The following is a 27,330-nucleotide window of genomic DNA, read 5'->3' on the forward strand; positions in this document are numbered from 1 at the left end:
GTGCTCCGCAACAAGAGAGGCCGCGATAATGAGAGGCCCGCGCACCGCGATGAAGAGTGGACCCCACTTGCCGCAGCTGGAGAAGGCCCTCGCACAGAAACGAAGACCCAACACAGCCATAAATAAATTTTAAAAATTAAACTTTAAAAAAAAAAAAGGAGACCTGCTGCTACTAGATCTTGTTTAAAAAAAAAAAAAAAAAAGCCTTATATCGTAACATTAAGTAGACATTACCAGTGGTATAATCTAGCCAAAATATTTAACTTGTATCCATCAAGTCTTTTTATACAGCTTCTAGTTTACAGGAAATAAAGAAACAAGATAAATGGCACCACATGGAAGATACCAGACAAATCCAGAAGATAACTGCAGGACAACTGGTTTGGTCTCCCCAATGACTCAGAGTCATGAAAAAAGGGACCATGCTACATTAAAAGAAACTTAAGTGACATTAATTAAGGCATGATCCTGGATTAGATACTGATTTTGACATAAGAGCTTCAGAGAACATTCTTAGATAGGCAAATTTTTTTTTTTAATAAATTTATTTATTTTTGGCTGTGTTGGGTCTTCATTGCTGAGCACGGGCTTTCTTTTTTTTTTTTAATTTATTTATTTTATTTATTTATTTTTGGCTGCGTTGGGTCTTCATTGCTGTGGGCTCTCTCTAGTTGTGGTGAGTGGGGGCTACTCTTCATTGCGGCGCGTGGGCTTCTCATTGCAGTGGCTTCTCTTGTTCTGGAGTACGGGCTCTAGAGCGCAGGCTCAGTAGTTGTGGCGCACGGGCTCAGTAGTTGTGGCGCACGGGCTTAGTTGCTCCACGGCATGTGGGATCTTCCCGGACCAGGGCTTGAACCCATGTCCCTTGCATTGGCAGGTGGATTCTTAACCACTGTGCCACCAGGGAAGCCCTGAGCGTGGGCTTTCTTTAGTTGCGTCGAGCCAGGGCTACTCTTCATTGCAGTGCACGGGCTTCTCATTGCGGTGGCTTCTCTTGCTGTGGAGCACAGGCTCTGGGCGCGCAGGCTTCAGTAGTTGTGGCACGTGGGCTCAGTAGTTGTGGCATGCAGGCTCTAGAGCACAGGCTCAGTAGTTGCGGTACACGGGCTTAGTTGCTCCACGGCATGTGGGATCTTCCTGGACCAGGGCTCGAACCCGTGTCCCTTGCATTGGCAAGCGGATTCTTAAGCACTGCACCACCAGGGAAGCCCCATAGGCAAAATTTTTAATATTGTCTGAGAATTTATTAAGAGGAAAATTTACTTAAATGGAAAGTTGGTGGGGAGGGGGGTCACTGCCTGAAAAAAAAGTTTTCAAAACAGTATCTATATAATATTCACCATACAATCCAGCAATCCCACTCCTAAATACTTACAAAATATATACATATGTTTGTCTGTCTGTATGTCTTATGAAACACACAAAGACTTGTATGTGAATGTTCATAGTAGCTCTATTCACAATCACTAAAAACCAGAAAAAAACCCAAATGCTCATCGACTAGTAACTGGATAGCAAATTGCACGACACATACATTGCAGCAGTACTCAGTAATAAAAAGGAAAAGTCTTCTATAACTTTTACGGACTGTGATGGTGATTATACAACTATATATACTTGTCAGAACTCATAAAACTATACACTTAAAGTTGATAAATTTTATTTTTTTATAAATTATACCTAAATAAAGATGATTTTAAATATAATTAGAAGTAAAGACATTTTGTGCAGTCTTATTTTAGTTAAAATACCTATATACATTTGTGTGTATGTGTGCAAATATTGTTATATAGAAAGATGTACAGAAAAAGTTCCAGAAAGTTATGTATTAAGGTATTAATAGTAGTAATCACTGTATTAGTAATGTTACGGGGGGGAGTATTTTTGCTTGTCTTATGTTTTCTAATTTTATACCATGCACACATGCACTTTTTGTAATAATAAAAGGCTGTGTTTTTTGTTTTTTAATACAGACACTTTGATTTAAAATTTTCTTATAGGGACTTCCCTGGTGGCACAATGGTTAAGAATCCGCCTGCCAATGCAGGGGACACAGGTTCGAGCCCTGGTCCGGGAAGATCCCACACGTCTCGAAGCAACTAAGCCCGTGCCCCACAACTACTGAGCCTGCGCTCTAGAGCCCGCAAGCCACAGCTACTGAGCCCACGTGCCACACTACTGAAGCCCACGCACCTAGAGCCCGTATCTGCAACGAGAAGCCACCACAATGAGAAGCCACCACAATGAGAAGCCTGTGCTCTGCAACAAGAGAAGCCACTGCAACGAGAAGCCCGCGCACCACAATGAAGAGTAGCCCCCCGCACACCATAACTAGAGAGAAAGCCCGTGCGCAGCAACGAAGACCCAACACAGCCAAAAATAAATAAATAAATAAATATATTTTAAAATAAATATTAAAATATTCTTATAGAAATGTCTGTGAGATCAATCTGTGGATCTGTGGGTTATGAATTTAATTATAATTGTGATTCTGAAGGTAAGTTTATATTATTTAAATAATATTTACAGTATAAACAATTATTTTCTTTGGTTCATAGTGAATACACATTCAATGAACATGATATGTTACAAGCATCATATCTGCATTATATTGTTGTCTCTGGTTTCCTCCTGCACAAAATAGCAATCTACTCCAGCTACTGAAGAAGCACCAAAATAAAAATAATACTATTAAATTTCAATTCAAACATCAGGCTTTGTCTCTAAGAGTTTTTTAAATACAGCAATCATTTTATGGCTGAGTAATATTCCATTGTATATATGTGTCACATCTTCTTTATCCATTCATCTGTCGATGGACACTTAGGTTGCTTCCATGTCCTGGCTATTGTAAATAGTGCTGCAGTGAAGGTGGATGGACCTAGAGTCTGTCATACAGAGTGAAGTAAGTCAGAAAGGGAAAAACAAATACCGTATGCTAACACATATATATGGAATCTAAAAAAAAAAAAAAAAAAAAATTGGTTCTGACGAACCTAGGGGCAGGACAGGAATAAAAACGCAGAAGTAGAGAATGGACTTGAGGACACGGTGAGGGGGAAGGGAAAACTGGGATGAAGTGAGAGACTAACACTGATATACATACACTACCAAATGTAAAATAGATAGCTAGTGGGAAGCAGCTGCATCACACAGGGAGATCAGCTCAGTGCTGTGTGACCACCTAGAGGGGTGGGATAGAGAGGGTGGGAGGGAGATGCAAGAGGGAGGGGATATGGGGATATATGTATACATATAGCTGATTCACTTTGTTGTACAGCAGAAACTAACACAACATTGTAAAGCAATTAGACTCCAATAAAGATGTTAAAAAAAAAAATAGCAATCATTCGAAAGAAACAAGACTTGTAATCAACTTAATGAAAAAATATTGCTTCTGCTTTTAGGAGAAATAAGTAGTAAAAGAACAGGACATTAATAAGAACTATGGGGTAAAAGCAAACAGCTTTCAGTTACACTTTTATTATTTTTAATAATACATACAAATACGTTGTCAAATATCATATAGAGCAGCCTAGATTTTTAGCAGCCTTTTATAGTACAACTGTGTGGTGTGAGAGACTCTGTCTTTCACTGTTCCTCAAGCACTCACAGGGATTTCTTGGGTCACAGAAAAGTGACGGGGACAGGAAGAGGTTTGTGGTTTTTTTTTTTTTTGGTCTGAGGTTTTAGGTTTGTTTATTTTGGGGGGGAGGGTTGTTTTTGTTTTTTTTTTTGGTGTGGCAGTTTTGTTTGCTTTGGGGCTTGCTTTTAAATGAGTTAATTAGCAAAAGAAGATAAACAACAAAGTACCAAATCCCTACCACACGCAAGGCTTTGTTCTAAATATCTACCTACATTCTCTTTTACTTAACAATTCTTTGAGATGGATATTACTGTCCCATTATACATATGAGAACACTGGATATATAACACAAGATTTGTCAAAAACTCAACTAGTAAGTAGCAGAGCCAAAACTTAGAGATATGAACCTGGATTTGCATCCATACTTGAGCTTTCAAAGACCATTCTTCCTCACTATTTTCGAGGAAAGATCTGAAACAGAAAATTGGAACAGACTACCACTAAATGATGAAGCTAAAAGATATATCCAAAACTCAACTGTATTTTTTCTATACACTAACAATGAGCTAGTGATGAACAATGATGTGAAATGAAATGTTAAAAACAGTACCAGGTACAACAGAATCTAATAGAATAAATACTTACAGATAAATTTTTGGAAGAAGTGTAAGACTTGGGCCTGAAAACCATAAAACATCATTGAAAGGACAGATTAAACACAATCTCTATAAAAATCCCAGCTACTCTTGGGCAGAAATTGATAAGCTGATCCTAAAATCCATATGTAAGGGACCCAGAAAAGTCAAAACAGTCTTGAAAAAGAACAAAGTTATAGGACTTACACTTAATTTCAAAACCTATTACAAAGCTACTGTAACCAAATAGTGTTGTACTGGCATAAGGATAGACAATAGAATAAGATTGAGAATCCAGAAAAAAACCTAACACATATTCAGCTGATTTTTCAATAAGGGTGCAAAGACCACCCAATGGGATAAGAACAGTCTTTTCAATATATAGTGCTGGGACAACTGGATCACAATATGCAAAAGAATGAATGTGGACCACTGCCTTACACCATATGCAAAAATTAACTCAAAATGGATTGACGACCTAAATATAAGGACTAAAAACATAAAATTCTTAGAAGAAAGCATAGGGGTAAACCTTCATGACCTTGTATTTGGCAATGGATTCTTAGATATGACACCAAAAGCATGAGCAAGAAAAGAACTTCATCACAATTAAAACTTTTTTTGCAACAAAGGACACTGTCAAAAAAGTTAAAACACAACTTACAGAACGGGAGAAAACATTTGCAAATCATATATCTAATTTAGTATCCAAAATATTTTTAAAACTCCGACAACTCAATAATAAAAAGACAAATAACCCAATCAAAAATTGGACCCCCCCCAAAATGGACAAAGGATTTGAACAGAAATTTCTCCAAAGATATACAAGTGGCCAATAAGCACACACACAAAAATATGCCCAACATCATTAGTCATCAAGGAAATGCAAATCAAAATTGCAATAAGATACCATTTAACACCTACTAGGATGGCTAAGTTAAAAAGACAAACCATGGGACTTCCCTGGTGACACAGTGGTTAAGAATCTGCCTGCCAATGCAGGGGACACGGGTTCGATCCCTAGTCCGGGAAGATCCCACATGCCGCGGAGCAACTAAGCCTGCGAGCCACAACTACTGAGCCCATGTGCCACAACTACTGAAGCCCGCACACCTAGAGCCGGTGCTCCACAACAAGAGAAGCCACTGTAATGAGAAGCCTGCGCACCCGCTCGCCACCACTAGAAAAAGCCAGTGGGCAACAATGAAGACCCAACACAGCCAAAAATAAATAAAATTAATTAAAAAAAAAAAAAGACAAACCAATAACAAGTACTGGCAAGATTGTAAAACTCTCATACACTGCTGGTGGGAATGCAAAATGATGCAATGACTTAGGAAACAATTTTTCAACTCTTCAAAAGGTTAAAAGAGAGTTACCATATAACCCAGCAATTGGGATATGCCCAAGAGAAATGAAAACATATGTCCACACTAAAGCTTGTACACAAATGTTCATAGTAGCATCACTCATTATAACCAAAAAGTGGGGGGAAAAAAACCTATGTCTATCAATGCATGAAAAGATACAATGCAGTATACCTGTTCAATTAAGTATTATTCAGCAATAAATAAATGATACAGGTACAACATGGATAAACTTCAAAAACACTGTGATAAGTGAAAGAAGCCAGTCACAAAAAGACCACATATTGTAAGATTAATTATATCTCAACAAAGCTGGGGTTTTTTAAGACACTTTAAAAAAAAAAAAGTCATGGGGATGCACAGTATGGTGACTATAGTTAATAGCACTGTATTGTATATTTGATTGTTGCTAAAAGAGTAGATCTTAAAAGCTCTCATCACAAGAAAAAAATCTGTAACTAGGTATGGTAATGGATGTTAACTAGACTTATTGTGGTGATCACTCTGCAATATATATAAATATCAAATCATTATGTTGTACACCTGAAACTAATATGTTACATGTCAATTATATTGATATCTTAATTAAAATAAGGAATTTTTAAAAAGACATGTGCATGAACTACAAAAATGAAACGCTGAGAGAAAACAAAGCACCTAATTTTCAATTTTTCTTCTTCACATGCATATTCCTAAAATTTTGTCTTCCTATACATTCATATTTTGTCCATGAACAACAAACTACTGAAATTAAATCAAGTATTGAAATTCAAAAAACATGAAAAAAACAGCTCCTGAAATATCAAATAACTTTCAAACAATTCTACTTTAGCATGACTCTGAACTAAACATAAATATCAATTTCAAAATATCACATAAAAATTACAAATACTCAGAGGTTTAAGCAAATTGCCAACTTTTCTGAATAAACAGTAATTCAGGTTTGCTTTGATGAACATGTAAATATTTACCCGCCTCAAAAGAACAAAATCCTATACGCCTAGTGTTCCCAAATGATGAAAAGAAAGAAAAATGCATTTTTTTAATTCAGAATTTAGTTTCAGAATTAATTTTAACCTAGTTAGGATTATACATAGTTGATGGTTTATACTGAGCAAGGTATACCCTGCTTTTGCCTTAAATATACTGAAAACAAGGCATTTATAAACAGTTACAAAAGTTAAGTTGGGACTGAGAAAAATCACATCATACAGTAAATGTGACAGAGATAATAACTTCAAAAAGCTCCTGAAAATACAAGAACTCCTATTCTGGAAACTCCCTAAGTCATTTAGACTTTCTACAAATATTTACTGACCATCTACCATGTGCTAAGCACTGCGCCTGATACCAGGATGCCATGGTGAGCAATGAACAGATCAGGTCCCTGCTCGCAGGAAGCTTACACTAAAACAGTGCTTGTCACATGTGCCTAATCATAATCACGCAGGAGCTTGTTAAAAATTCAAAATCTGCTCCTCTGCTTTGGAGAGTCTGAGTCCGTGGGCCTGGGGTGAGTTGTGACGCCTGTATTTTTATCAAGCGCTCCAGATTATTCCTATGCCCTGGCTGTTTGAGGAGCCCAATGCTCGGGGGCATCCCATCCCATCCAGCCGGAGCCACACCTCCGAAGTCCATTTCACTCAACTTCCTTCACCCTGACCGATAAATACCCCAAACACACCACCACGCTGAGATGGATGTAAACCATTCCAAAATCACTCTGTGCTGAGACATCGACAGACTTGCTTCCTTCCGGGAACGGACAGCTCACTGCCTTAGATTCCACCTGGGGCTGTCTGCACCTGAGCCTCCCGGGGCTGCGCCGACACCTGTCTCCTAGCGGCTGCGGTCTACCTCTCCCGTGGGCTCGGCTCACGGGCAGCCACCGCCCGGCGGGGACGGAGGCAAGGGATTGGCACCGCGCGCATTAGGCGCCGACTGTATACGGCCCCCCCGTGCGCGCACACACACTCCCGCGGAAACTGAGGCGGGCAGGCAACAGACCGGGTCCCGCTGCCGAGCGGCGCGAGGCAGGGCTCGAACCCGGACGACGGGGCGGGTTCCGCCTCGCGGGCGCTCGTCAGCCGCCGAGGCCCGGCCCGGCTCGCACCGACGGAGTTTCACAAAGAAAGTCTCCCGGCCCGCGCCCCTCACGCACTCACCGGAGGCGGCGCCGGCGGTGACTCGGGCTCCCGCCGCCTACGGCTCCGTGCCGGGGTCGACCCCGGGGTGGGCTCGAGCGCCGGCGGCGGCGACTGCTCCATCTCCGCGGGGCCCGGGCCGCGTCCGCCTCGAGCTAACGGTCCCGCCAGCTAGAAGCGCGCGCCGGCCCCGCGCGCCATGTTCCCGCCGTGCCGCGCGCCGCCGCGGCGACCCCCACACCCCCCAACACCCAACACCGCGCACGCGCGCATCGCCGCGCCCACTCCCCGCGCGCCTCCGCGAGTCCCCACGACCGCGCAAGTGCGCACTCGCCGCGCCCCCTCCCCGGGCGCCCCGCCTCGCGCCCTCCGGAGCCGGCCGCTGTTCCCAGCGTTGTGCCCACCCCCTCTGCAGCCGTCCGGCCGGGCCAGAGAGCTCGCCGTTCTGGGCTGGGTGCCGCCGCCTGCCGCACTGCGGACGACGCCGGACCAGGCCCCTCGGCACTGCCCCTTTTGCTTCACCTACTTGGGCTTGAGGAGGTGGTCCAAGCCAAGAGGGAATTATCCCAAGAAGTCCCGGGGGAAGACGCCGCTAAGGTGATGAGAGCCCCATCGCGAAGGTGTGTGAGCACGTGCGCGAGCCTAAGTAGCACAGTTGATGTCCATGTCCCTGGAAAGCCAGACTCAATGGAGAATCTGAGTTCGAGTCCCGCATCTCCACTCATCTTTGCCTGATTAAGGTCAGGTCTCCAGGAGCCTGTTTCTCCTTCATCGGGAACGTCCAGCAAGTTAGGAGGACTTGAAAAAATCCAGATAAAATGTCAACACCGCGCCTAGTGCTCACCAAATGGTAATCCGGTGAAAAGACCTCTTAAGTAATTTTGTTTTATGGTCAAAAACCAAGGGCCCTTGAAAAGGGAAATCGGTTCAAGTCTTGCCTCCGGTTCTTGCAAACTGGGAAACCTTGAACAGGTCACTTGACAGACCCAGAGAGCCTTGATCTCTAAATCTGCAAAGGGAGGAGCGGCAGTAATACCTCACAGGGTTGAGGTGAGCTTTCCGATGAGGCACACACCTCCCTGAGCACAATGCCTGGCACACACCAAGCTATCCAAGCTTCAGTGGTATAATTCCAGCCCTATCCTTCAAAGACTCCTAAAGTTTAGTGAAGGGGGCTCTGATCCCAAACCCTGTGGTATAATTAACTGGGAGGGGGTTCGCTCAACCTTGGGGCTGGAGGGACTTAGTTCCCACATCTTCACTTTCCATTCTCTGACCCAAACCTCTCTGGAAACCCTAAAGTTGGCACAAAAACAACAGCAGAGAATGTTTTCACTTGTAAAAAAAAGAAAAGAAAAGAAGAAGAGTGCCTGAGGGTCTCTTGGAGTTTCTAAGTGGTTGAATTTATTAGTCTGGCCTTTTCCAGACACAAGTGACCAAAAATTTTTAAAACAAAAAAATTTTTTTTTAATTTAAAAAACTCAACCTGGAGTAAAACAATTAAGGGAATAATTGAAAAGTCCTGGGTGGTACCTCACTTAAGGCATAGCTGGATCCAGGTGCTCAAACGATAACCTCAGTGTTTCTACAATCTCTCAGCTCTGCTTCCCTCTGTGATGATTTCATTCTCATGCAGTTCTCTCCACATAGTGTCCTGGGCAGCTCCTAGCTCACACCTACCACGGTAGGGTGAATAATGGCTTCCAAAGATGTTCTCATCCTAATTCCCCAGAATTTATGAATACGTAACTTTACATATTCATAGCAGGAGCTGTTTCCCAGTAGTTCCAGCCAAAGTCTTGGGTTTTCTTTCACTGGACCCATTTGGGTCACGTGCACCTGCCTGAGCCAATCACAGCAAGATTGGCTAGATCTGACTATATGGAGCCCTCTAGGAAGGGGGTGGGGTCAACCCTGCCAGAAGGACCTGGGGTGGGGGCAAGTGGGAGGAGGGATTCCCCTCCCCCAGAAAAAATAGGGCTGCAATTACCGTAAGAGGCATCAGGTTCAGGACAGTAACAAAGTACAGCTCTCTACTGCACCATCATCAAGGCACCGGAGGTCCACCACCAAGCAACACGCCTGTTCTTCAAAAGGGACTGGCAGTTACTTTAGTCACTGGGTGGTACCCCTCCATCTCTGCTCCCACCACCCACCCCAGGCCTGGCATTTCCCAAATCTGCTTTGTCAAAGGCATCTCAGTTATCCACCCATCTTGTGTGAACCCAAAAAAGGTAAACAGGTTATGTTACTTCCTTGCTCAAGAACTTTCTATGGCTCCCTCTGGCTATGTATGTGACCCTCCCACCTTTAATGATAGAAGCCGACACTGACAGATCCCCTACCAGGCACTTTAAATGAAACTTCCACCACTGAATCCTCAGAAATGCCGTATTAAGATGGTACTCTTATTGCACCCATTTTACAGATAAGGAAATAAAAGCTCAGCAATTAGAAGTAACTTGTCCAAAGCCAAAGGTCAGGAAGTTCAGAGAGCTCAGATTAGCACAATATTCCTCCCACTACTGATGTTGCCATCCCAGCTCCATTTGCTCACATTTCAAAATCCTGTGCCCACCTCCAGCTGGGTGGGCAGTGAGAGGAGCTCTATCAGAGGAGGAGCCTCTAGGGACCCCTTTGGCTTCTATAGCGTGCGGGGGCGGGGGGGGGGGGAGGCAGACACCTAGGTACCATCTCCCCCTCCCTCTATGACTTCATGGGATAGGGAGAAAGAATTCCCCAAAAAGAAAACCAGAGTATAAGGTTAAGAAGAGGAGGTGGATGCTGTGTGTCCGCAGATCGGCAGCTGATGTCTCCCCATTAGTAATGAGTATATTAGTTTCCCCTGGCTGCTGTAACAAATTACCACAAATTGGGTGGCTTAAAATAACACATTTATTCTCTTAACTTTCGTAGGTCAGAAGTCTGAAATCAGTTTCACCTGGCTAAAGTCAAGGTGTAAAGTAAAAGGACTGGTTCCTTCAGGAGGCTCCAATGGAAGAATCCATTTCCTTGCTTTTTGTCTGTCAGCTTCTAGTGGCTGCCTGTAGTGGCTTGTGGCCTCTTCCTCTGTTTTGAAAGAGCACCACTCCATCTCTTCTGACTCTGACTCTTCCTGTGTCCCTCTTAAAAGGAACATTGTGATAACACTGGGCCCACCTTGATAAAACAGGATGGTCTTCCCATCTCGAGATCCTTCACTTAATCACATCTGCAAAGTCTCTTTTGCCATGTAAAGGCAAGTATTCATAAATTCTGGGGATTAGGATAAGAACATCTTTGGAGGCCATTATTCATCCTACCATGGCAGGTATAATCAGAGAGCTAATACAAAGTGCTCTGGAAACAGAGAAGGGCTTGCTGACTACCCCAAGAGAGAAAGATGCCCTAAGAAACCACAGCCTCCACATTAAATATTCAAATGAGCTAAAACCCATCTAACTTGGCAATCTCAGCCTCATTCCTTTAAATAGGCAAACCACCTAAATCCCCATCTAGCCCTCAGCAACAGGCCAGCCAAGCCTCAGAATGCTTGCACACCCTTCTAATTTCCATTGCCAACCACCACCCTCATTGCCTGGGGCAACAGCTGTGTGCCCCTCACCCTCCCCTGGCTGGCTCACCAGTGGCATCTGAACCAAGACACTCAACTCATGGCATAGTCAGCAAGCTACAATGTGGCCTAGCATCAGTCAGCCAAAGTTACAAAAGAAGCAAAATCAGTGGGTCAGAAAGAGACAAGAAGAGCCAGCCATTAGAACTGCCTGGGCTCCTGATGGCTCCCAGGCCCAGCCCTCTGTAAGGCTGAAACAGATCCCCTTTTCCATGAAGTAATTTGAATGGGCCTCTGTTCCTTGTCACCAAGATGTCCCAGCTTCCACAGATCATGGCGTTGTACCCATTCATCATGATTGAACATACTGGCATTCAAAATTTAGAAATCAGTCTCACGTGAGTTTTGTCAGTGTGAGTCAACATACCTGAGTCTGACTGAATAAGGGACGGAGGAGATGAGGAACATGAATTTGAGTCAGAAAGCCCTGGGTTGGGTCCCAGCTCCACCACTTCCTAGCTGTGTGACACTGGGTAAGTCACCTTACTCCTTCAGCCTGGGTTCCTCACCTATAACATAAAGGTGATCAGAGGACCTAGCCCCCCCCTCCATAGAATCACTAGACAAGACCAACCTGGGGAGGCGCTTATACACAGGGCCTCCTTGGTCATCATTGGGTCAACATGACATGCCCACATGCCTTAGTTACATTTCCAAAATCCAAACAGCTCTGAAACTGGAGAGTCCTCCATAACTCTCGTGGCAGAAAAGATGGACCTGAAGTGACATGAAGCTATTTACAGTTTTCTCTATTCCTCTTACTGTGAATATTTGCTGCAGAAATATTAAAGTGTTTGGTTATAGGATTCAGCTGGGTATTACATATAAACACAGTTGATGTGCCTGGTCCTCTTCCTAAAATCAGGAAATTTTTAAATTTCACAACTTATCTGGCTCTGTGGTTTCAGGGATGATGAGGGGGAGAATGGGACTCTAAAACTGGCCCATGGGGGAATTCCCTGGCAGTCCAGTGGTTAGGACTCCACACTTCCACTGCAGGGGGTACGGGTTCGATCCCTGGTCAGGGAACTAAGATCCCGAAAGCCGCATGGCCAAAAAAATAAAAATGAAAAATAAAATTTAAAAAAATTAAAGTTAAAAAAAAATAAAACAAAACTGGCCCATAGTAGATGCACCAAGGTACCGAACGTCTTGTAAGGACTCTGGCCAGTCTCGACAAACCCCACCCTGACTCACTGTGCCGCGTCCCCTGCAACTTTAGAATTTGTATGCAGCTCACCCAGGGATACATCCTAAGAAATCTGCCTGGTTACAGCCAAGGTAGAGGCACCAGAGGAAAGGCACACAACTTCAAATATGCACACACTAAAGGCGTGTAATTAAGAGCTGATCAACAAGCAAAAGCACAAAGCCCAGGTTCCATTACGTTTTGAATTGTGTATCAACGATTGTGGAAAAGCAACTGTTCCCATAATGAAAATACAAACTATGCAAAACAGATTTAAAGAACACGGCAGCAGGGTTCAAGAAAGTTCATTTCTTTCATGGTCAACCGGTGTTCACGAGACAGCAGCACACACAGCCAGGCGCTTTGTGGGGTCGGCATCCTCTGCTTCCCCTTCAAGAAGCCGCTTTCGACTTGTGGAAGGCTGAAAGTAAAGGAAAAGGGAGAGATGTTCAAAGAAAACCTCTGGCTTGGTTACAATTTATCAAAGTTTCCCTATATACTTCCAGTGAACTTGGAGCCTTTCATGTGAAACTTCTAGGACCAAGAATACTGGTTGTTCTCATTGACTCTGAATCCCCACCACATCCCTCCCAAACTCAGACACCCTTATCGGACTGACATTTCTCTCCCTTGGGGCTTCCAACCACTCAATGATGTCTATTCAAAGTAAGCAGCATAACCAGCCTCCTCTTGGTTGTCTTCTAAATTAGGAAATGTAAAGGGACCACAATACCTCTCCCAGGGAGCCTCAAGTCTTGCTCTTTTGTGGGAAGACAATCTTTTTTGTGTCTTTTTTTCCCCATTTATAAAATCGCAAGGGAGCAGAAGGAAGAGGAGTGTTATGGAAAGAAGGCAGGACAGGAATGAACAGATATTAACTGATACCTACAAAGAACTTTAGAGGAATAAGATTATAATCAGAAATCATCAACCACTCCCCCAAATTTTAAATTTTTCAACAAGTTTAAATCTGAGCCTCTAATAAGTCTTCCAATCTTGCCTTACAGGAGACTTCCTGAATGACAACCCCTAGCTGTGCTTCTCTAACGCATTAAACATACTCTTCATTATTAAATCTTCTAAAGGTGCCAAAGCAGATCAAGCTGAAACAAAGTATCTACTACATTATTCCTTACCAAAAAAATGTTAAGCAATCACTGCTAAAGAGACTATTCAAACTCCTTATCCTCCACTCATTGGCTCTTTAAACTTAGCCTACATTTAATGACCATGATCCAGAATACCTGGGCGGGAACCTGGGGCAGAGTCATCGACTTTTCTTCTTCAAAAAGCAAATTCTTAAATTTTCTCTTCATGTCCTCATCCTGTGAAGAAATGAAAAACATAAGCAGGCTGTGAATGAGGGAAAGAAAGCTCCTGAAAGGCAGGGCTAGGATGCCCCCAGAAACAGGGAAGTAGGCTAAGACGGGGAGGAATGTGGAGAAAAGGGAAAAGTCTACTCAGCAGTCGGTGCTCAGTCAACACTGGCTGAACCAAACCCATAGGCTTAAGAGCTCCAGGTGAATGTCTACTACTAATAGACTGACTACAACATAATGAGCAACTGTCACCTTTCCATTATATAACTATGTAACAAAAGGATTGGTTGACTAAAATATACTTATGGAATTACATAATTTCATCTGTGAAAACAAGGGAGCAAAGAAGTAGTTGCTTATCCAAACCTGTCATATAAATTTATTTTCATTATATGATCCTTGAAAATCTGTGGTAGAAAATGCGTTACACTATGTCACAAAGCCCCATCAAACTATTTCAAATGGTTTCAAGTGGTTTGACTAGTGTTAAGGTAGGAGAGAATTATTAGATAAGACTTTGTAAACTGAAAGGTGATATACAAATAATAAAAACAGAATTATTATCAATAGAATATAGCTGAAATATGATAAAATCTTCTGAAAGAGCATTTTCTTGGTTTTCACTATATTTTAATTTCATTAGCAAATAAATTTTATTTTGCAAAAAAAAAAAAGAGCTCCGGGTGGGTCAGAGAGAATCATAGACCTTAGTAGTCAATCTTTCAGAGCCAGCATCCCAGATCCTGAGAGATGGCGATCAGGAGGTCAGAGGCTGGGGTTGGCTCCATGCTGCTCCCCAGATCTTTCCAGGAGGTCCCCCCTCCCACTGCCAACAATAAGACCAGTTACCGGGGCCACCCTAACAAAGCAACCCTGCACCCTAGGAAAATTCACCCAGCAAGCACTGCCCAAGTTGCCAGAAGGACTTCAAGCCCACAATATCCCAGAGCTAATGAGAAAAAAAAGTGAACAGGTGTTTCTTGCTGCTGGAGAGGGAAATGAGGGGTGGGGCAGGGTACTCAGAAAACTCCTGCCCACCTCCATGGATAATCACTTCTGCAGGGCTCACTTCTGCATCTGGGAGCCCTGAGAGGTGACAGCCCTCCCTACCTTCAGAAAGGTGAAACATCCATGACTAGGACTGTGGGCTTTGGGGCCAGCTGAAAGCTGAGCTCAGCCACTCACAAGTGGAATACAGACCCAGAGCAGCCCACTTCCAAATCCCCATGTACTTTTCCATCCAACCCCCGCTCCACTCCTCCCACTACACCAAGTGCACCATGGTGGGTGCGGAGAAAGGACCTAGGAGTGAAGGCCTTCAATATTCAGCAATTTGATGGATATAGAAAAATTGGTGCTCGAGGATGAATTCACCTGTTCTACATCTAGTAGCTAGAATCACCTGCTTCCATCACTCTGTTTATTGCATCACTCAGTGTAGCTCCCCACTGCCCAAGTGCCAAGTTCATCTGGATTCCACTCCACACTGTCCTCTAGGATCTCACTTCTCAGCAAGGCCACTCTCAAAGGTCCATCCCTTATTTCCTCCTACACCTGCTTACAGCCTCCACCAGAAATGCCCTCTGTGCCTCCCTGCCCACCCACCTCACCCACCTTCCTCATTCACTCAGTGAACAGTTGAGGACCCTTAGATGCCAGGCACTGTAATAAGCACAGAGGCCTCCATATCGGAGGGACTCAATCAATGTTGAAAATGCTATTCCCCCGTTGCTGTGGCAACTGAATTGTGATTGTTATGGCTGAACTGTGTGAGTTATGACTGAATTGTGGCCCCCCAGACCCCATTTATATGTTGAAGCCAACCCCCAGAATTGTGACTGTATTTGGAGACAGGGCCTTCAAACAGATAATTAAGTTAAAATGAGGCTCTTAGCTTAAATATAAGACATGACACCATAAAACTCTAGAAGAGAATATAGGCAAAACATTCTCTGACATAAATCGTACCATTGTTTTCTTAGGTCAGTCTCCCAAGGCAATAGAAATAAAAGCAAAAATAAACAAATGGGACCTTATCAAACTTACAAGCTTTTGTACAGCAAAGGAAACCACAAACAAAACCAAAGGACAACCTACAGACTGGGAGAAAATATTTGCAAATGATTCGAGCAACAAGGGCTTAATTTCCAAAATATATAAACAGCTCATACAGCTCAATGACAAAAAAAATCAAAAAACCCAATCAAAAAATGGGCAGAGGGGCTTCCCTGGTGGCGCAGTGGTTAAGAATCTGCCTGCCAATGCAGGGCACACGGGTTCGAGCCCTGGTCTGGGAAGATCCCACATGCCGCGGAGCAACTGGGCCCGTGAGCCACAACTACTGAGCCTGCGCGTCTGGAGCCTGTGCTCCGCAAGGGGAGAGGCCACGACAGTGAGAGGCCCGCGCACGGCGATGAAGAGTGGCCCCCACTCGCCGCAACTGGAGAAAGCCCTCACACAGAAACAAAGACCCAACACACCCAAAAATAAATAAATAAATAAATTTATTTAAAAAAAAAAAAAAATGGGCAGAAGACCTAAATAGACATGTCTCCAAAGAAGACATACAGATGGCCAACAGGCACATGAAAAGATGCTCAACATCGCTAATTATTAGAGAGATGAAAATCAAAATTACAATGAGGTACCACTTCACACTGGTCAAAATGGCCATCGTTAAAAAGTCCACAAATTAAAAATGCTGGAGAGGATTTGGAGAAAAGGGAACCCTCCTACACTGTTGGTAGGAATGTAAATTGGTGCAGCCACTATGGAAAAACAGTATGCAGGTTCCTCAAAAAACTAAAAATAGTTGCCATATGATCCAGCAATCCCACTCCTGGGCATATATCTGGACAAAACTATAATTCAAAAAGATACATGCACCCGTATATTCATAGCAGCACTATTTACAATAGCCAAACAACCTAAATGTCCATCGACAGATGAATGGATAAAGATGTGGTGCATATATACAATGGAATACTACTCAGCCATAAAAAAGAATAGAATAATGCCATTTGCAGCAACATGGATGGACCTAGAGATTATAGTAAGTGAAGTAAGTCAGAAAGAGAAAGACAAATACCATATGATATCACTTATATGTGGAATCTAAAATATAACACAAATGAACTTATCTATGAAACAGAAACAGACTCACAGACATGAAGAACAGACTCGTTGCCAAGGGGGAGTAGGGGTGGGAGAGGGATGGACTGGGAATTTGGGATTAGCAGATGCAAACTATTATATGGAGAATGGATAAACAATAAGGTCCTACTGTATAGCACAGGGAACCATATTCAATATCCTGTGATAAACCATAATGGAAAATAATATGAAAAAGAATGTATACATATATATAACTGAATCACTTTGCTGTACAGCAGAAATTAACACATTTTTTTCAATATAAATTTATTTATTTATTTACTTTTGGCTGCATTGGGTCTTTGTTGCTGTGCGCGGGCTTTCTCTAGTTGCAGCAAGCGGGAGCTACTCTTCGTTGTGGTGAGTGGGCTTCTCATTGCAGTGGCTTCTGACGGAGCATGGGCTCTAGGCGCACGGGCTTCAGCAGTTGTGGCTCGTGGGCTCAGTAGTTGTGCTCGCAGGCTCTAGAGCACAGGCTCAGTAGTTGTGGTGCACGGGCTTAGTTGCTCTGTGGCATGTGGGATCTTCCCAGACCAGGGCTCGAACCCGTGTCCCCTGCATTGGCAGGTGGATTCTTAACCACTGTGCCACCAGGGAAGCCCAACACAACACTGTAAATCAACCATACTTAAATATAATAAATTTTTTGTTTAAATTGGGCTCTTAGGGTGGGGCCCTAATCCATTATGGCTGATGTCCTCATAAGAAAAGAAGAAGACACCAGGGATGTGAGCACACGGAGAAAAGACCAAGTGAAGACACAGAGAGAAGGCAGCCACCTGCAGGGCAAGGAAAGAGGCCTCAGGAGAAACCAAACCTGCTGGCACTTTGAAATTGGACTTCCAGCCTCCAGAATTGTGTGAAAATAAATTTCTATTGTTTAAACCACCCAGTCAGTGGTACTCTGTTATGGCAGCCTGAGCAAAGTAATACTGCTATGTCATCCCCAGGCCACCCTGCCCTTAGACACTCTCCACACCGTGTGAACTTGTGGGTAGCGGAAGCCCTGTGGGCAGTCCTCATCCTGGGGATCCTCCATACTCTGTGCCTACCCCTATTCCCACATGTATCTCACTGCTCTGTAGTCAGGGTTGGCCACCACCTGGACTGTGTATCCACAGTGCCTAACAGTGCTTGACACATGAGCTCCTTACCTGTCCTCTGAAAGCATGAATGCATGCATGAAGAGATGAAACCATGCAGCCAAACAGAAATGACCACAAGCTTATTTAAGCCTGTATTTAAAACAAGTCATCAGTCGGGAATTCCCTGGCGGTCAAGTGGTTAGGACTCGGTGCTTTCACTGCTGGGGCCCGGATTCAGTCCCCGGTTGGGGAACTAAGTTCCCACAAGCCACGGCACGGCCAAAAATAAAAATAAAAAAGAGTTATCGGTAAGCAGTAATCTGAAAAAGGAGATCATTACATACCACAGATAGAATGTGTATCTGTAAATACCCTTCCTTTGAGATGTCTACAATCTATTCAAAAATACATTGTAATATGCCTCCAGGTTAAGCAGGAAAAAATCCTCTATTTCAAGAAGTAAGCATGGACTTCCGTGGTGGCGGGGTGGTTAGGAATCCGCCTGCCAGTGCAGGGGACATGGGTGCATGCCCTTGTCTGGGAAGATCCCACATGCCGCGGAGCAACTAAGCCCAGGCACCACAGCTACTAAGCCTGCACTCTAGAGCCCACGAGCCACAACTACTGAGCCCGCATGCCACAACTACTGAAGCCCACATGCCTAGAGCCCGTGCTCCGCAACAAGAGAAGCCACTGCAATGAGAAGCCCTCGCACCGCAACGAAGAGTAGCCCCCTCTCGCCGCGGCTAGAGAAAACCCACGCACAGCAACGAAGACTCAACGCAGCCAAAAATTAATTAATTAATTAATTTTTTTTTAAAAAAAGAGGTGAACATGAGGTCAAAGGTGGATATAAGGGATGCTCCCAAAATTGGACACTGTTAATAACAAAAAAGAGATCAGAACTCACATTCCAAACACTCAGTCCAGTGCCAGACCCATAAAACCATTTAGTTTCCTCAAACACACTGAATTTTCCCAAAATGAAACCTAAACTGTCACCAGCAGGTGATTTATGTGGGCACTTGGCATCCTCGTCCTCACTGAATGTTCACTCCACCTTCTGCTGCAAAAATAAAATGTGGACAAAAGAGTATTCAAGTGAGACCCCTGTGGCAGGGTTGAATTTCACCTTTTCCTTAGTTGTTAACAATTTTGAGACAAAAAGTACAAGAAAAATAGGCTATGCTTGTTTGTACATTTGGGGCAGATGTAAACCCTGTTCCCAGGCCTAACTGGCAAGCTCTGTTTTCTTCAAGACTAACACAGCTCTGCTACCTCCATATCTGGCCCCCAAGAGTTTCCCTATTAAGGCACATGAAAAGAGCCAAGAGGAATGTTTTTCTTTTTCATCAAAATTAAGTCCCCACATGCAAAGGCACCCTTTATTTCCAAATTCCTTTTCTCCAGGGTTCTGCAGTTTCAAATCTGTGTGGTCTATTAAATGCTAAATCATCTGACAGATTTTTTTCTGGAGGGACTGCTGTTTCCAGGGCAACATCCCAAACACATATATCTACTTTTTGTTTCTTGTAAGGATTTCTTGTTCTCAACCTGAGCTGGCCTGAGCAGAACTGTTCGGTGTGGAGGGTTGGAAGAGAGAAAGAACGAGGACAGTCTTCCCAGAGCCCCAGAAGCACAGTGCTGAGACTAGATGGCCCAAGGAGTTCCTGGACTAGAAATTCCCACAGTATGTGAGCCTCCCGCTCAAGCAACCTGGTTAAGTCCCCCATCCCCACAGGAAACAGAGACCAAATGAAAGTTAACAGAAAGGCGTATGGCTGTGCTGAAAGGAACTCCACTTAACAGAAGACCTGGCATCCATCAAAAAGCCTGCCCAAGGCCATAGTGAATTCTAAAACCAAAGACTAGCCCACCAAAGCCACTAAGGACTTCCAACCCTGGCAGCTCGAATGAGATCAGTGCATAATCTAATGGCAGCCACAACCCCCAGCAGGGACACAGAGGAAATGCAGACTTGAAAGGCGCAGGTGACAATCTGCTAACGGCATGCTTACTCACCATGAACGAGAAGTGGGACCCCTCATGCCCGATCACTTGGGCTTAAGAAATAGCCAGATTCTCCCCCAGCGAGGCTGCTCCCCTCCTCCCACCCCTGCTTCCCTGATCTAAGGTTGAAGATGGCTGGAACACAGCCCATCCTGCCCGTCTGGGGTACAGTGTTTGAGGGAAGAGAAGAACATAGCTAGGGTGGAAGTTCGGAGCTAGAACAATCTCTCAAAGGAACACAATGGAACACAACTGAACCGCAGACTCAGAGAAGCCAGGTGGAACCAGGACAGGCCATAAAGTGAGCCTGTCTATCCAAGTCAAGTTGTAAAGGTTGCACACAAACACGAGACACACCCACACTCAGACCCATAGACAAACATAAACATACCCACACACCTAAACCTCAGTCTTTAAAAATTGCATTAAACAGACCCAACAAAGCAAACGTATGTTTTCAGCCTCTTCCCCATCTCTAAGGCACAGTTCAGGGCTGCCCGGGTATTTTAGGCTGGCAGGCACTGCCCCATACACACCTGAAGCCACGGGTGTCTTAAAGCTTCTTCTGTCGTAAAACGTGCCTTTGGATCCACTATCAGCAACTTCTTGACGAGGTCCAGAGCTAAAGCAGTAAGATAATTCGGCAAATCACAGTGAGAAGGATAAAGACATTAAATCAACAAAATTAGAGTGTGCCAGAATCACAGGCCAACATCCAGAAAGAGGAGAGAGGGGCTGAGGTCATTGTGATCAGTAGGCACGGTAGGCAGGGCCCCCTAATCCTCCCCACTCTGTATTTGTCCACGTGCTCTAGAACACCAGGAACGACCATGATGCTCCCCAACACTCCCTGCTCAGACATCACAACCTCTTAGCTCTCCGTCCCTACTCTCCTTGCTGGACTCAAGTTCAAACTAATTAAAGCTGAACTTCCCCCAGTTCTAAAACTCAGGATGTTCGGCCAACTCTCTCCAAGACCCACAGAGTGATGGTGAGAGTTCCTCGGCCAGCGAGAGCTCGCTCCTTGGAATCCCAGGCTTGGCAGAAACAAAGCTTGACAGCCAGCAACAAGTGGAGGCTGGCTGTATATTGCAATATTATTCCTTAGACACTGTGACACTTAGCACAATCATCTGTGGTACATTGTTTTAGTTTTCTACTTTTTCTTTTGAGAATTACAAAGTTACCCTTTTAAATTCTAAAATACAAAGTAATTACATTTAGCTCTTGCTGCGCTTACTAATTCAAAGGAGACCTTGTAACTAAAAAGTTACCCATTATTTTGCACACTTAAATAGATACCAGGCACAGTGAGCATATTACACTTAACCCTCACAAAACCCCTCAAGTGGGGGTTTATTGTGCCCCTTTTACAAATAAACGAAAGGGAGACCCAGAGATGTTAAGTAACTTGCCTAAGGTCACACAGCTAGGAAGTAGCAGAGCCGGGACACGAGCCTACATCAGCCTGGCCCTGGAGCCCAAGTTCCTAATAATTTCCTTTGCCTCTCAAATGGTGCAAAACTAACAACAGAAAATAAGAACAGGATTGACAGGAGAAAACATCACAGAATTTGAAAAGAAATTCCCACCACGGCACACACACATTTTTAGCAAACCACAAATTCTTAACCCTTTCGTATCCATACCCTTCTCTGAGACCTCTGCCCAGACTTCAGGAATGAAGTTGTATTTTCCACTGGTGATCTGATCCTTCAATGACACGTGAGTCTTATGCTCAGAGAAAGGTGGATACCCACTAAGGCTTAATATTGGTAGAGAGAGAAAGGAAAAGAAATCAAGTGGCATTCTCAGTGGCATTAGTGGATATAACGATTTCTTTTTCAGCATCATGAAAAATTAGGTGTTACTTTAAATCGATGGTCAAAAAAAGTGACCTAAATTAAACACAAGCTCTCGACCTGGACACATTTCTGATTTCACCTAAATACCTCCAACCAGAGTCTGAAGAGATGAAAACTTTTTCTTACCAAATGAAAAGAATAACTCCTAAACTCCAGCAGTCCACAGCACGGTTATATCCAGCAGTCCCAAAAGAATTAAGAACCTCAGGAGCCAGGTAAGTGGGGGTACCACATAAGGTTCTCATCAGAGAGGTCTCCCCCAAAATCTTGGACTGCCCAAAATCAGTAATCTGAAGTAAGGACAAAAGGGAATCACTTTTAATGACATCATAAAATAAAGAGTAACATAGTCTGCCAGTCCCAAAAGACATGCAGATTAGAACAGTTCCTATCCTATGGTTCATGCTGCCATTAATCTGGAATCTACACATTGATGCTTTGGTAAGGTAATTTTATACTCTGCAAGTTATTTAATTTTGCTTAAATGAAAACTCCTGAGCCAAGGAACTTTAAGGCCCAGGTTTTCTCAACTTAGATCTGGGCTTTCTGTAACCTTACAAAAGGCTTATAACCCTAAACAGACACTCTAGAATTCTAATTAGTTATTCCTGGTTCTCCTTAGACCCCAGTTTCTCAACCTTGGCTGCAAACTGGAATACCCGAGGAGCCTGGGGAAAATATTTACACCTGGGTGCCACCTACAGCAATTCTGAGGCGTAGCCTTGGTGTCATGGTTTGTCTTTTTTTTTTTTTAAATCAACAGAGGATTCTAAAATGAAGCCAGGCTTGGGAAGTAATGTTTTAAACAGAGGAAGACAGGGGATGTGTTTCTCCCATCTAGACCCCTACTTCCTCCCTCTGAAGATGAAAGTGGCTTATACACAATGGAGCGCAATAAATGTTCATTACATCTGGATTGGAGCAATACCACTTGATCTCTAAAAGAACTGCTAAAGAGTGGGAAGGTCAAGTTCTCTACCTTTTTATGCTCCCACTTTTTACTTGATGAATTTAAAAAGAGTTTCTGAACAGAAATCTACTGGAGTGGCCACATATAGAACATACATTTCTTACCTTTATAAGGCAGTCCTCTTTTTGAGATGAGAGTAGAACATTCTCTGGCTTTAAGTCCCGATGTATAATGCCATTTTCGTGAAGGTACTGCATAGAAAGACAGGCATGACCCTTAGATATATGAAGTAGGATGTGAGTAGAGAGACACACACACATACACACACACACACATTTTACAGCTGGATGAAACTGTAAGCCATGTTACTCACAACCATATTCCCCCAAATCATAGAAAACCACTGGATAAATGGATTAGTGTTTACAAATTTGTTTGCAAGAAACTCTTTAAAAAAGTAGAAAAATGAAAAAGGCAACTTATGACAGTAGACATTTTACTTCACTCTTCAAGATAATAACTATCCCTTCACATTGGCAGAAACAGATGTCAATTTCCATAATAAAAATGTAAATGGGTGATATAAAATATTATGAGACCATCTTAAACTATAAAAATTCCACCAAAATAGTATATTTGGTTATTCCATCCCTGAGAATATTTTTAAAGGGACTCTGTAAAGTACACATGTGTAGATTATCTGTTTGAACACCCAGAGTTAACATATTCCTTGATGCAAAGATTAGTCTTTGAAAACTATGGCTGAAATAGAATGGTGATATTTCTTTGTGTATTCATTTTTATATACTAAGTCATATTTCTTTAGGAAAAAAAAGTTTCCCACATCCACTGATCTGCACTCAATTCATCTTAATATTCTTGGTATAAGGTTGGGAACAAACCATTAAGAGAGTAAAGCACTGGTTAGGTATTTATGGGCTTCAATTTTCTCTGGATATCCCTCTGGCCTAGAGGAAAAATCCTCCAAAACACCTCCACTCGGAAAGGGATCTGGTGAAGCCCCCAGGGTGGGCACCCAGGTAGACCAGCCCCTGGAAAATCTCCCTCAATCCTTGCTCAATGCAAGAGCTGCTCCCAATCACTGCGTTTCTTGCACACAGTAGGTTCTCAAGGGAAGAGGCCTTGGCAGGGAATCGCCACAACCAAATCTGGGTTGAGAAAGGGTGATGTTCTCTGAAGCATGCAGGGTGCCATCAGCTGTTCCTCCACCCAACACTTGCCCCGAATATTGAAGAGAAGGCAGAGCATGTGCCTGCCCGCGTGCCTGCTACAGTTAACAAGATGCTACATGTGCAAGAAACCCCTAGCACTGTGCCACGGGGGTGTGATCTGTCCTCATACCTGCCCAGTTCCCCCCTTGAGAGGTAAGGGGGATTTCTGCAAGGATCAGGCAGCAGTAGAGATCCCTTCCCCTCCAGAAATACCTCCAAGCTAGAGAGAGGCCATGTGGGACTGTGTTTATTTCTTTAACTTCGTTTTTTTTACTCTCTTAAGCCTCACAGCAAGAGTTTTCTCATCTGAGTCAAAGGGGTGGGATGTTTTTGCCAAGAATGGAACAACCCACACACACACTCTGCTCTCTGGGTTTTTATCCCCCGTCCCTCATCTTCTGCCTAACTCGGAGAGTAACACTTAAAAGAAAGTACACTGTCAAAAGCAGCAAGGGCTTCTCTTACCTGCACAGCCAGGAGCATCTGGTAAAAATAGAGTTTGCATGTAGCTTCTTTCAGGCGCTTATTTCCCACCACCCTATCAAACAGCTCTCCTCCTTCCATCCTGAAACACACAGGCAAATCAGGGGGTTCATTCCTGGAGGGAAACTCACTTGGAGGGAAGAGAATAACACAAACAAAGCAAACTCATTAAGACAAGCAAAGTGTTCATTCACTCTTGACTCCCATTTGTAAACGCAGTGATGTAATAAGCCTCGTCCACAACAAAGATGTGCCCATTGGAAACTAAGGAACAAGGAAAGATGGAGGAAGAGCACAGTGGGAATTGGAGACGCTTGGGGAGCTTTTAAAAAATCCGATGCAGTAGATCAGAGGTGGGACCCAGGAGTTTGCATTTTTATTGTGCACCCCAGGTGGTTCTGAGATTGGTGTAGAGGAGAAAGCAGGAACCTACAATCTGACAACTGGGGTCTGAACCCCAGCTCCACCACTTCCCAGCTGTGGGACTTTGGGCAAGTTACACAACCTCTCTGAGCTTGTTTCTACCTCCTCAAAAAATGGGGATAAAATCCCACCTACCTTGATGGCTGTTGTAAAAATTAAGAGATAACTGATGTAGGTAAAGCACCTGGCACAGTGGAGATGCTTGGCAAGATTATTCAATCCCTCTGCAATTCAGTTCTCATTTCTGTAAAGTGGACCTAAAAATAGTAACTCACCAGTAACTTGTAAGTAATCTGGATGACAGTTAGGAAAGTTAAATGAGTCAATCCCTGTGACGTGCTTAGAGCAGGACTTGGCTCATATTAAGTGCTTAATTAGTATCAGTTACTGTTATTGTATTATTATTACTATTATTATTAAAATGTTTTAACTAGATCCAGTCAAATAACAACCTCCTATTTCATAGCAACAGATATTACCTTAAGCACAAGGGCCGTCCAGTCTCTCCTAGTGCTATGACTGGGGCTGCTGTTTACTCTATAATCTTAATGGTCAGCCAGCATAGCCACTGTTTCCCGCAGGAGTAAACCCTTGTCTGTCTGCCATGACAGCCACTCCCAGAAACACTGCACATTTATGCAGAACGAACATCAAAACAGGCCTCTTCCAGGAATGAGACAGGAAATTATTTTAATCACACCAAATAAACCTGCAAGAAAACCAGCACCTGAAAGATACTCAGGTGTCACCATGCAACCTGGTACTGTGATCCCAAGCAGCAAGGGCCACCCAGGCCTGTTATTTCAGAGTAATAATATGCACCTGTGTTTGAGCACCTAGTGTGCCAGGTGCTCTGCTGGGGGCTTTCCAGCCCTCACAGCATTTGAACCTTATGAATCTGTGCCTGGGGGTATAATTATTACCCCAATTTAACACAGGGAATACGAGACTCAGAGAGGTGAAGTAAACTAACCCATGGGTAGACAGTCAGTCACCAGCAGAGTTAAGATTCAAACACAGGCCTCAGATCCACATGCCTTTGGACACACTAGAGGGATTTTAGAATTGATACTAACCCCCCACTACATACATACATTGAGGGTCCCCAGGATGGATAAATGCAAGCCAGCATTAGGCTCTTTGGTGGCTTATAAACTTTTAAATGGAAACAAAAAAAAGTATATTACTCACAATTCCAAAACAATATAATAATCTTCGGCATCAAAAAAGTCTTTAATCTTGATGATACAAGGCTAAAAGGGAAAAAAGAGGAAAAGTAGTGAGAAGCTCCCCAAGAGGAAAACCACAAGAGCAGAACTCAGGACATCCACCCAAGGGGTCAAGGAGGCCCAGACCAGGCCTCTGGCCCCCTGCCTCGGTACACTCTGAATTCCACGCATGGGGGAAGGCAGAACACAACATAGCTGGCTCCTGACTGAGAAAATACAAGAAACTCTCCACCGCACCAAGCTGGTAAGAGAGCAGTTCACGCTTTGTATACAAGGCTGGTGCCACGGAAGGGAGGCCAGTCTCCTCCCAGCCTTCCTCCTAGCCTTCCTCCTCACTGACCCCCGAGCACAGGGACTCAAGGACACCTAAGGAACCTGGGAGCCTAGCAGGTAGCATGAATAAAGGGAGCGGGCCAGGTGGGGAGCCCAGCCATGCTGCCAGACAGCAGGGCTATTCAGCTCCAAGCAACTGGCACCACAGGGGACCCCATGTGACAAGATCCTCCATTTTCCAAGAGAAGAGGGAAATTCCAGTTTCATACGAACTCTACAGCACTTCTGTGGGGTGGAGGAGAGAGAGACACACACACACCTTTGGCTCATAGTTTGTGATCTCTGATCAATGCTGGGTGCATTTGCTGAAGAACAACAGAGAACAGTATTGTACAGTTTAAAATGCATATTTAATAGCATGATTTTATACTTGGAAAACACACCTATTGTTTTAATAGTACAAATGACTGACAGTAAAGCTAATGGTCGGGGTAGAAAAACGATGTGGTGAGTATCTATTAGGGACATACACTCCCACCCAGCAGAGAAGAAGATTGTGGCTACGTCAGAATTAAAGGGAAGGGCTTCCCTGGTGGCGCAGTGGTTAAGAATCCACCTTCTCATGCAGGCGACATGGATTCAAGCCCTGGTCCGGGAAGATCCCACATGCCATGGAGCAACTAAGCCCGTGCGCCACAACTGCTGAGCCTGCGCTCTAGAGCCCGCGAACCACAACTACTGAAGTCCGTGCGCCTAGAGCCCATGCTCCTCAACAAGAGAAGCCACCGCAATGAGAAGCCCGCGCACCGCAACG

At 43.9% G+C, this 27,330-nt stretch overlaps 2 protein-coding genes across 3 annotated transcripts in view; both read right to left on the bottom strand.

Annotated features, from left to right (window-relative positions):
- TTC28 (tetratricopeptide repeat domain 28) overlaps positions 1 to 7,877 on the bottom strand; it is a 594,760-nt gene extending 586,883 nt beyond the window's left edge. For both annotated transcript variants that reach the window (XM_061170303.1, XM_061170302.1), the window contains exon 1: positions 7,754 to 7,877. In XM_061170303.1, coding sequence (XP_061026286.1) covers positions 7,754 to 7,855 — 102 coding nt within the window. In that variant the 5' untranslated portion in view covers positions 7,856 to 7,877. The remainder of the gene's footprint in view (positions 1 to 7,753) is intronic.
- Positions 7,878 to 12,728: 4,851 nt separating this feature from the next.
- Positions 12,729 to 27,330, bottom strand: part of CHEK2 (checkpoint kinase 2) — a 39,494-nt gene continuing 24,892 nt past the window's right edge. The window contains exons 9-16 of the mRNA XM_061169475.1: positions 26,206 to 26,267; positions 24,574 to 24,673; positions 23,041 to 23,127; positions 22,093 to 22,256; positions 21,751 to 21,866; positions 20,638 to 20,723; positions 13,779 to 13,859; positions 12,729 to 12,955 (exon numbers count right to left, since the gene is read on the bottom strand). Of these exons, the coding sequence (XP_061025458.1) occupies positions 12,866 to 12,955; positions 13,779 to 13,859; positions 20,638 to 20,723; positions 21,751 to 21,866; positions 22,093 to 22,256; positions 23,041 to 23,127; positions 24,574 to 24,673; positions 26,206 to 26,267 (786 nt within the window). The 3' untranslated portion in view covers positions 12,729 to 12,865. The remainder of the gene's footprint in view (positions 12,956 to 13,778; positions 13,860 to 20,637; positions 20,724 to 21,750; positions 21,867 to 22,092; positions 22,257 to 23,040; positions 23,128 to 24,573; positions 24,674 to 26,205; positions 26,268 to 27,330) is intronic.

The sequence above is a fragment of the Eubalaena glacialis genome, chromosome 15 (assembly GCF_028564815.1).
Source record: "Eubalaena glacialis isolate mEubGla1 chromosome 15, mEubGla1.1.hap2.+ XY, whole genome shotgun sequence".
NCBI classification, from domain to species: Eukaryota; Metazoa; Chordata; class Mammalia; order Artiodactyla; family Balaenidae; genus Eubalaena; species Eubalaena glacialis.